This window comes from Helianthus annuus, chromosome 1, assembly GCF_002127325.2.
Source record: "Helianthus annuus cultivar XRQ/B chromosome 1, HanXRQr2.0-SUNRISE, whole genome shotgun sequence".
In the NCBI taxonomy this organism is placed as follows: domain Eukaryota; kingdom Viridiplantae; phylum Streptophyta; class Magnoliopsida; order Asterales; family Asteraceae; genus Helianthus; species Helianthus annuus.
The window spans coordinates 77,619,461-77,630,896 of NC_035433.2; the positions used below are offsets into that span (position 1 = coordinate 77,619,461).

Below are 11,436 nucleotides of genomic sequence, written 5' to 3' on the forward strand. Positions count from 1 at the left end.
CCAGAACCACTTAGCGCTGAAATTGAGTATGGCACTCCAAGATCGTTTCCTGACTAAATAGTGGTGTTTATGTGAACTTACTAGTATGTGTGTGAAAAAGAAAGTACCCCCATTTTCCCTCTAATATATAGGGGCTACTTTCCGTATCCTATGTTATCCAATGTACTTTACCATATCTAGTGTTTAAGTTATTATGTACTCAATTAGGGCTACTGAACTATTCTGTTTAATCTATGTTTTCAATCTATGTTATTAAAAAAATCGTGTCATTATTATATGATTTCAACAAATACTGACTTCTAAACATAAAAAAAAACTTACATAAGTTACACCCTTTAGGAAAAAAATAATAAATGAAAAAGAGTAACATGATCAAATCTAAAAAAGAGATTCAAGCAACCGTCAACAAAAGCACATAATCAAAAACACACATACAGCAAAAATGTACAAAAACCTTAGAGAAAAAAAAATGTAACACGGTACGTAAGCACGTGCACACATACAACAAAAAATGTACAAAAATCTCAGAGAAAAAAAAAATGTAACACGGTACGTAAGCACATGATCACACATGTACACCAAAAATGTACAAAAAACTCAGAGAAAAACAAAATGTAACATGGTCAAAACAACCAAATTATTTCTTTCAACAAAGGAAAAATCTACAAAAATCTAAGAGAAAAAAAAATGTAACATGGTAAACCCAAAACCAACAAATCCATCACGTAGAAGATTCTCGTGTTCAACCAAACATCAATAAGTACATACTACCCAGGATAATCCAACTAAGTACCACATATTTCTTAGTCTCAACAAACAATGGCAAAACCCTCAACAAACAATGCTAACAAGTAAGCTGCCAATCACTAACGCTAATATCAGTAACCATATAACCCTCTTCTTCTTCCGGATTTCTTGCTCACGGGCAAAGAGTTCAGCTTGTAGGTTATTGATGTTCCTCAAAAGACCTGGTATGATCCTAGTTGACCTTAGGCACATCGGTGTGTCGACCCAACCAATGAAAGGGCAGTTGCTAGGCTACATTAAAAATAATGGGCATAAACCCCGATTAGAACATACATTTACTTATTAAAACAGGGTTCGAATTTTTTACCTTAAACGGACATGAATAGAACCTTCTTCCTGGGTTGTCATCTGTCCATGATGTCCGGATGGTAGCAATCCTCCCACATGAACACCTTTTCATGTTTTTTTGAGGGGTAGATGAGGCTCAGATAGATGAATTGTAAAGAAAATAGAGAGATAAGAAATTGATATATTTGAATATAGTTAGAGTAGTTGTATATGGAGATAGTTGGAAACCTATAGTTGGAATGATGATCTAGGACATCCATCTAGAACAAAAGATATGTACTAAGGATTTGTGGGACCCACTATAAACATATTCTTTTGTCATTACCCACATCCATACACTTCTTTCTTTTTCTACTTTTTATTACTTTTTTCTTTTGTTAGCATGTGGCCTACCCATAGAAAGAGTTTACGACCACATTTATACTTGTATAACCAACAGAAAAAAAATTCACCCTAATAAAGAAGTAACAACACACAAACTAGAGAGTTTTTTTTTCATCATATATTACACCACAAAAAATTACAAAATCATTAGACACATAAATTACTCCTTAGTTAATGTTCCTAATACTTCACCTAATTTCTAATTAACCTAAAAACACACATCTTCAAAAACAAACATAATTAGAAAAACGCAACACCACCACCTTATTTCTACTTGAGCTCCTTCATGTGAATCACTTTTTGCACTTGCATGAGTTTGGTGGCACGGGGGAAACTGATATGTTTATTGGGAAATATGAATCCCACTCAATTTCACTCATCCACGAGACATCATCAACCCAATCGCTGTTTTTGGAATCATCAACATGTCTCTTTGTTGGGTATATTGTAGGCTCATCATTAGGCATCACATCAACGGTAGTGTGTGTATCAAAGCCAAAGGGTTCACCCTTGGGCACTACATTCGGCTCCAACTTAACTATAGGCTTAACACTACGCATGTTTTTCGGTATTGCTCGAGCCATAGGCTTCACATCGGGTTCCACCTTTGGGGTCGAACAAAAGCTACTCCTCTTTCCGCGGGGGTGCCCATCAATGGTAAAAATCTCCTTAAGCGTGTGTGTGGACATAGGCGCTAAAGGGGTTGCATGCATATCGCCAACACTAACTGGAGTCGATGCATACTTTCGAAGTCTCTTCCCGACATTAATGAACTCATTTTTTCCAAGATTGAGATCGATCACCTCAGCATCCGGGACTTTGTATCCCGCGGATGGCCTCTTGTGCATTGTTATGCTTTGGGTGTGATTAGTAGTTAACAATGGTTTGTGGATGTACATATTATGTATGCTGAAACTATTTATAATGAAAAAGTAAACTTTTGGGGGTGGATGGTGGTGATTAGATATGAAAATAAATGACAAATTAAATGCATCACCAGATAAAAAGGAGAAAGTAACAAAAAGATACATCTTGTTGGGGCAGCCCATCTTGTTGTATGTATTTTATATAAAATTTGTATCTACAACTTGACCATATAAAAAATGTTACTTTATGTATAATATATAAAATTTGTTAGTAATATTCATCCAGCCTTCATCCAGATATATTATCTCTTTAAGAAAAAAACGGCTTGTGTTTTATAAAATAAAAAAACACAAAAACAAAAAAAAAACTACAAAATACTATATGTGTTTAAATTTTTTTATTTGATTACTATTTTTTGTAACGAAATGGGTCATTTTCTGATGAATTATATATATAACTTGGAATAAAAACAAAACCAGAAAATCCATAAGATAGAAAATTCTTAGATTCAACACAGCAAAAATCTACAAAAAATCTCAGGGAAAAAAAATGTAACATGGTGAAAAAAAACAAAAAAAAAACCATAAGATAGAAAATTCTCAGCTTCAACCAAAAATGTCGACAAAAAATGGCAAAAAACTGAACAAACAACGTTTAGTTTTCATGCAAACATTGTGCATATCATTTCATAATGCAAACTGATCAATTAAACCATAGTCATTAAACTGAAAACCATCCTACATACCAAACCCACATACATCCTAACATGCAAACATATGCATGTGCATCCATTTTCAGATAATCTACACATGCAAACATGTGCATCTACAAAAAGGCAGCCCAAAAAATACAAAAGGGGTGATCAAAGTTTAGTTCCGCTCCACTAAAATGGAGACCAAAAAGCTGGCGTCATACAAGTTTTCAAAACACGCACAGCACACACATCAAAATAAATACCAAATCAAGTGGACTCCTGACTCGTAGAGCTTGAGTCCTCATCCTCGTTACCCGATTTATTCTTCTTCTTTTTCTTGCAATTTCTTGAATCATGCCCAGTCACGTACTTCATACATGTTCGGCAAAGCCTTGGTGTTTTGGGAGGTTTGACAACAGAGTTGCTCGTTCCATCCTGCGATGCTCTAGACAATCTTCGACGTTTGCCGCATCCTTTGTTCCTGATCCCGTCTGGATTGTTGAGAGTTACGTCCCCATCTAAAGAAACACCAAGCAATTCTTCAACAGCAGCATAGTTATCATTCTTGGCTTCGTCATCAACTGGTCCTCCATTTAGTAACTTGGATTTCAGTTCCTTTATCTGCTCAGCGAAAGTAGAAAGTCCTCCAACATCACTTCTTAATGCGTCTACGCATTCGGTTACAATCTCAAGAATCTGACTTCTCGCAGCAGCTTGTGGACGGGTGTCAACGCCGTATCGACGCTCAATAGAAAATATACTTTTGGGAAGCATGTCCCTAGTCCAACGCTTAACAACAAACTCGGCAGGGATTTTTTCAATATTGTTTACCCGATAAACACAAAAGATGTGCCTACACAGATATCCAATACGGATGAAGTTGTTGCATGAACAAGAGACCGACTGATTTCTCAACTCAAGTTTAACCTACAAAAACACCAAAACACATTATTAAGCTTCTGTGAAAAAAAGCATAATGAAAGCTTAAACAAAAGATGTCATTATAAGGACACAGCACAGTTACCGTGAATGTGTTGGTTGCACTGCTTCGCTTGTCCAACTGATTCACATAGTAAACACGAACATCATCACAATCCTCCGTGTTTAGAATGTAACAAAACAACTTCCCCTTGTATATCTCTTTTCTTACCTCTGTGAAAATTGCATGTGTGTACAGCTCAAAAGCGTGCTTCTCGATAGCTAAATCAGTATTGTCCATGAATACACTAGATGAGGTTTTAAACTCTGCAACACGTTGCCTGTAACGCTGATTGTCTATCCTAGTTTCATAACATAGCATGAACTGAACTAGTGTGTTAGCACTAGTAGAGTTTACCTTGAAGCTTGAGTTAGAGCTTTCACATCTTGATGTGGTCTTCATCAGACAACATATTGGGATATCACGGAAGTAGGCAGGTACCCATTGGTCCCTAATTGAGTACATATCATTCAACCAGTCGTGATCTTGTAACCCATATTCCTCCATCAAAAGTTGCCAACACGTCTCAAATGTAGATGGTTTCATGTGAATACTCCACACCAAACGATGCATCAATGCCCTTAACTCAGAGTTTTGTAATAGGTCTCCATGAATCTATAAATAACAGGACCCCAAGCTATTAAAAGAAGTAACAAAATAAAAACTTCTCAAACAAGATTGATAAATTAATAAAACCTTGGTTGGAAGTTTTTTCATAATATGCCACATGCAAAGGCGGTGCCGAGCGTCTGTGAAAACCTCTGAAATGGCAGCTTTCATTGAAGGGTCCTGGTCCGTCAGAACTAACTTTGGTTGCTTCTTGTGTGCCTTCAGAAATGATTCAAGTAACCACTTGTAAGACTCGGTGATTTCATAGAATAGCAAGCCAACACCAAATGTCACACATTGTTTATGATTATCAACACCAGTGAAAGGAACAAAAATCATGTTGTACCTGCATGACAAAGAAAAAAAACAAAAGGTAATAATATGTTAAAGGGGAAAAAAGTGCCAGCTTGCAAAACCTTACTTGTTAGTGTGATAAGTCGCATCAAAAGCTAACACATCACCAAACACCTCATAGTTTATCTTGGAAATTTCATCTGCCCAAAAAAATCGACCTCAATTGCCCTTTCTCAACCACAAACTCATAGTAAAAGTCTGGTAAGCTCTCCGATCTTTCTTTCAAACGATCTATAACAAGTTGCGCATCACGGTCACCAATATAAAGCCTAACCGACTGGCTCCAGTTCTTAAAATCAGTTGGCGTCCCACGTACGTTGTGATGTCCACCCATCAGGGACACTAAAACTCTATGAGAAACAATTGGACCAATTCTGTTCAAACTCATGTTATGGATAAACTGTTTGGATGTAAAGGGTAGTTTCCTTGAAATCCTACTTAGGTCACGATTAAAACGCTCAACAAAGGGATGATTATGGTGCTCATGGAACCCTACCACTGTGCACATAGAGCTGCCCTCAGAAAATTTAACCAGTATACTAGCCTTGCAATCTGTCACTGTGAAATTACTTTGCCTAATAGTCAAGGTTGACTGCTCCAAGGTATCAGTTTTACGCCTAATTTGTGGTTTTGAATATTTAGTACACCTTATGTACTGGTGAGTGACAAAACCCTTCCATCTCTTGGTTTGGCCCTTACGAATAGAAAACCCAGAATACACAGCATAGTCCTTGTACATACTGAACACGTCGTTCCACGTTTCATATACAGAACCAACAACAGGCTTTAAAACAATAGGAACATTAGGACACCACATTCTAGTGCCATTGGGTGTGTGGTGAACATAAAACTCCTCGTTCGCATGAATACCTACAAAAAGGTCACGAGTCTTAGAAAACATTGTATTGTTTAATAAATTTTAACACGTATAGGTTGAAAACTTTTTTTACATGTAACATTGTATTCTCAAAAACAAGTTTAACACGTTTCACTAAAAAATGCAAAAAAAAAAAAAAAAAACATGGTAGTACGTTTTTTTATGTCACCAAAAAGTGTAGATGTTGGTGGAATTTTTTATGTAGCCCAAAAATGTAAATTCGAATGTTTTCCCCAACCTGTTTTCCCCTTCCAATAAAAATATAAAAACTTCATACAAGTCCAACCACACATGTTTTTACCTCCTACAAAATATATAAGCTTGTTTCATAAAAAATTAATACAAGTGTAGCCTCACATTTTTTACCTTCTACAAAATATAAAAGCTTGTTTCATAAAAAAACAAAATACAAGTCCAACCACACATGTTTTTACCTCCTACAAAATATATAAGCTTGTTTCATAAAAACTTAATACAAGTGTAACCACACATGTTTTTACCTTCTACAAAATATAAAAGCTTTTCATAAAAACTTAATACAAGTGTAGCCACACATTTTTCACCTTCTACAAAATATAAAAGCTTGTTTCATATAAAGTAAAAATACAAGTCTAACCACGCATTTCCTCCTCTACCAACAAATGAAATAAAATAAATAATAATAATAACAAACTACGAAGCATAAAACTAAGGGTATGTTACAATAACCCTATAGAAAAAAAATCATGGTTTCACATAAACAAAAATGACCTGTTGATAGCAACTGTGTAAAAGTACAATTCTGAACACCATCTTCATCATCATCATTTGTGGCATTTTGATTCAGAACTACACATACCAAATAAAAAACAAAGAAAATGAATCAAGAACAATCCAATGAAAAACTAAACAAGAAATCCTTAATTTACAAAAGTACTCGTATGCATTTAAAGCTGTACATTTAATAAAACAGAAAAAAAAAACTCACCTGGAAACTCTGAAGAAACAGGTTCAGGGTCTTCAACAACCCTGTTCTCAAACAATGCATCTTCATCTTCATTAAATGCAAAAACAGGTGAAAGATTATGAGGAACAACATTTAAGGGTGAACCAGGATGATCAATGAGTGTCTCCGTACCACCGGCAACGGTCCGATGGTGTTGGCTGTTCGAATCAGCCATGTTAAATGCAAATAGCCTTCAATGGTGAGTATGGTTTCTTTCTCTCACTGCACTCTCTCTCTGGTTCGAAATAAATGAGATGTGAGACTATTATATCCATGAATATGTAAGAAGAACAAAAAGAGAAGATATTAGAAACTTTTTTTAATATACAAAAGTACAAAATGTAATTAATGAAACCCATGACAAGAACAAGCAATGTTTGAAAGGGCTTGAAAGGTCTGCGTGTGCAGACTTACACACAAATCTCAAAAGGTAAAGAGGGAAAAAGACGGTTATGCCCTTGCCTACTCTCAATCTAAGTTCATACGTGGATCAATCCTAGCCACATGTGTGAGTTTTCAGGGTTTAGTCAACTGGAGTGAGTTTTCTCCTTATATATATATATATATATATATAAACCATTTAGTTTAAAAAACTGAACAAAATATTAATATACTTAAAAAAACTCTTTTACGTATATAAAAAACAAAAATCTGATTATATATTTATATAATTTATTCAAACTAATAAAAGATAAAAAAAATGATTATTATTTTCCGATCGAGTGCCAGAGGGGAGATAGTGCTATGATGATATATGATTTTAGAAATGATATTAATCGGTTTTTTTTTTCTCTTATTAGTTTGAATAAATTATTGAAGGGGTATGGTCCCAGATCTCGCGTCAGCATCGACCGCGAGTGACCATTACCCTTATCAAAACCCCCACTAGCTAACAACCTACTTGTGCCCATGCGGGAACGCGTCGACGCAAGGGTTGAATCCAATCTATCTAGTAACAAAGGAGGACTTACATGGGACATGAGAACGGTAGAGTGATGCGACATAGCATCACATCTGGTGTATGAAAACGGAAGTATTCACAGCGATGCGGCATCGCACCGCATCCAGTGAACACTTCTATCAATACAGGAAAGCCTTACCTGAGGCATAGAAGAAGATGAACGTAGCGGTACGGCTGACACCGCACCATACGGACATTTTCGTCACGACAAGGGATGCAGACAAGACGACGATGCGGCTAGCACCGCATCTCGCGTATTCCTTGATCACAAGTAGGAGACGCGGTAACTTCAGATGTTACCGCACGTAGCGATGCGGCTTGCACCGCATCCTATGCACTCAAGCAAGTGGTACTGACACCACAGTGCAAGTGGCACCAATGGCAGTTACCTGTCAGAGCTACGTAAGCAATGGACTGACGTGGCGTAACCTCCATAACCGACGAGCCTGACACACCTGAAAAGGTGCAGCACGTCGTCAGTCCATCCATCATCATCCTCCTTCACTCCTCGGCTATAAATACCAACCCCAAACCAGGTTTGAGGTATCTTCTCACAACTCTTTCACTACTACTACTATCTTACTTTGCTTCCCAAGCAAACTACTGATTCTCACGCCGGAGAGTGGTAACAAGGAGCACCCCCCACCCCATCCTCCTTGTTACGAGTCACGGCTTGTTTCCTTGTGCAGGAGATCAACCACCGGTGATCCAGCCAGCGATCCTCGAGAGGAAGGGATTAACCCTTCTTGACGAGACCAGTGTGTTAACCCTGCCCGGTTAACCATTGTTTCATCAATTATATAAATAAATAATCAGATTTTTGTTTTTATATATGAAAAAGAGTTTTTTTAGTTACAGAGTTTTTTTAAGTAAATTAATCTTTTGTTCTAAATTATATGAATGTATAATATAATCAGATTTTTGTTTTTTGTATATGTAAAAGAGTTTTTTTAAGTATATTAATCTTTTGTTCAATTTTTTTTTTAAAATTAAATGGTTTATATATATGTAAATGTGTAAAAAAGGGTAAAATAATATTTTTATAAAAAAACTACAATAATCAGATGTTTATCTTTTATATAGAAAGTAAAAAAAAAAGTGAAAAAAAAACACGGTTTAATTTATTATTCTAAAGCAATATTTTATATATATGTATCTATATATACACATTATTTATTATTTATATGTATAAAGGGATAAAAAGGTTTTTGAATGAAAATGACAAGTATGAAACTATTTAGAGTGAGTTAATTGACATTTTTAACGGAGTTAATGGGTTGGACTAAAATGGCAACAAATGGAAAAATTCAGAGACCCGGAGGAGAAAAGAAAACTATTTGAACTAAAATAGTAAATTGATACAAATCTTAGTAACTAAAATGACAGTTTACTCTTTTGAAAAACATATCACATCTGACTCTCTATCTCTATTTATTTCTTACTAAGAAACACTTATTTTATTATTTTTGTTGCCTACACACTCACAATTAAAATATAAAGGGTTAAATATGAATCTCTAAATATAAAGGTGTACTTTACTTTTAATAGATTTTTCTCTATTATGGATACTCTAATATGATGGTGTATTTGTTATTTTCTCTATTATTTTCTCTATATTATATAGAATAGAGGCTTCATTGTAAATGTTCTAAATATTTTAGTAAAACATATGATATAGTAGTTTTTATAGTATTGATCCTGTCTATAATAATTAATTTTAAAAAATGTTGTGTGTCAACACCATATAATCTTTAAGAAATGTTTTTAATCAAAATTGATTATTTATCATTTTCTAAATCAGGTTAATAAACATTATTATTTATTTTAAAATCTTTATTTTAAAGGTTGACCAATACATTTTTTGTTAATTTAAATATTCTAAATTTTCCTATAAAACAAGCTCTTACTTCACATATATATTATTATTTCATATATAAATTTACAACTTTCTTATGCATCAACACTTGTACCCCATGCTTGGGGGCTTTTTCAAAAATAAAAATTGATTATCCACTTTTAACCTTAAAGTTTTATCTTTTAAATTTTAACCCATTACTTGATTTTCCACTTTCAACCTTAAAGTTTTATCTTTTACATTTTAACCCATTTGAATTTTTTACTTTTAACTCAAACTTTTTCATCTTTTGTAATTTAACACAACACCTTATTATTTACAACTTTGGTCCACCATACTTTTTATCTTTCGCAAGTTTTTCGTTTTACGTTTCGTTCTAAATTTTGCGAGTTAACATGTCGTAGCGTGCATGTGAGTTTCAACGTTTTTGCTCTATTTTCCCATATTTGACAGACCCGTCGCAACGCGTCCATTTTTTCCCTTTTGAAAACTTCGCCGCAATGGGCGAGTCCTAGATCGACTAAGTTATTATTTTTTACGTTTCTGGTTAATTTCTTCGCATTAACACACTGTAACGGGTGTGTGGTTCACGATTTTAGTCTCCTTTTCGTTCAGTGTAATTTTTACCATTTTATCTAATTTTTTTTTTACGATGTTGAGAGTCGATGTCATTGTGTCATTGGTGCTACTTGGCACGATTTTACGAACGGTTTTAACCTATTAAATTTTTTACTAATATTTTGTTTCGGTTTACCCCTATACTTCCTTTACTTAAAAACTATTTTTACGTGCATATTTTATGTACGGGTATGTATAAATATGATTTCTTCTACATTCCGACGTAAACTTTTTTTATAAACGAGTCAGGTCAAATATAAGACGTTTTCGTTTAAAAAAACCATTTTTACGTGCATATTTTTATGTACGTTTTCGTATAAATTCAAGTTATTGTTCGATATGAATGTCATTTACTTTACGTTTGATCCAATGATAATGCTTATACAGGTTACACTGAGTTTAACTGGATACGTCGCAATGTGTGTTTTCATATGGTTAATGCATCATATAACGTTTAGACTAATCCATTCAATGTTTACGATGTACCCGCGCCGCAACGCGGACGGATCTTTAACCCTAGTTTTTTTATTTAATTTATAACTTATAATGATAATATATTTAAATTAAGCTTTACCAAAAACATATTTTTTTTTGAAATCTTAAAATTTCAAATAAAGTTTTGATTGTATAAATGAAACAAATATATGATTCTAAAGAATGCTATGTGTTAAGACCATTTCATACCTAAAAGTTATTTTTAATTAAAAACTAGGTTTTTTTACGTCGTGCGTTGCGGTGAAAACGAGCAAATGATAATGTAAAACAATTGTGATTTGAAAATAAAGCATATTGTTTAGAAAGCCAAACCATTAGAATGGTTTAGTTTATCATCATCCGTTTTATAATATCAAATAAATATTTTATTTTGAATACAACTTTTTTTAACAAAATTCATAACAGAGTGTCAGAGAAAAAAATTAAGCACAACAACGTACTTAAATTTTTAGAAAAAAAAGTTGTAAACGTAAATTATTAAAGAAGCATCAAATTAAATTAATCGATAAATTAATATACGTTCTAAAAATAAGAAAAAAACAATTATTAAAAAGTGGTAAAGGAAATATATGATTTAAAAAAAGGAAAAAAATTAAAATTATGTTACTAAAAGTAAATATAATAATAAATTATTATAATATGTCAAATATAAAAATAATAAAA

The 11,436-nt window shown here is 33.8% G+C and overlaps 1 protein-coding gene across 1 annotated transcript; it reads right to left on the minus strand.

Moving 5' to 3' along the window:
* Positions 1-3,063: 3,063 nt before the first annotated feature.
* LOC110937319 (protein FAR1-RELATED SEQUENCE 5-like) lies at positions 3,064-4,876 on the minus strand. The gene is made up of 3 exons (XM_022179723.1): positions 4,716-4,876; positions 4,065-4,634; positions 3,064-3,967 (listed from the first exon to the last, which is right to left on the minus strand). The coding sequence occupies exons 1-3, from the start codon at positions 4,797-4,799 to the stop codon at positions 3,308-3,310; spliced, it is 1,314 nt and encodes a 437-aa protein (XP_022035415.1). The 5' UTR covers positions 4,800-4,876; the 3' UTR covers positions 3,064-3,307.
* Between the last annotated feature and the right edge of the window lie 6,560 nt (positions 4,877-11,436).

Bases quoted from the DNA above. Each gene is read 5' to 3' on its own strand.
- LOC110937319 (XM_022179723.1), bottom strand. From the start codon at position 4,799: ATGAAAGCTGCCATTTCAGAGGTTTTCACAGACGCTCGGCACCGCCTT. The intron at 4,635-4,715 runs GTTTTATTAATT...TGTTATTTATAG, and splicing joins TGAAAAAACTTCCAACCAAG to ATTCATGGAGACCTATTACA. The intron at 3,968-4,064 runs GTAACTGTGCTG...GTGTTTTTGTAG, and splicing joins GTGCAACCAACACATTCACG to GTTAAACTTGAGTTGAGAAA.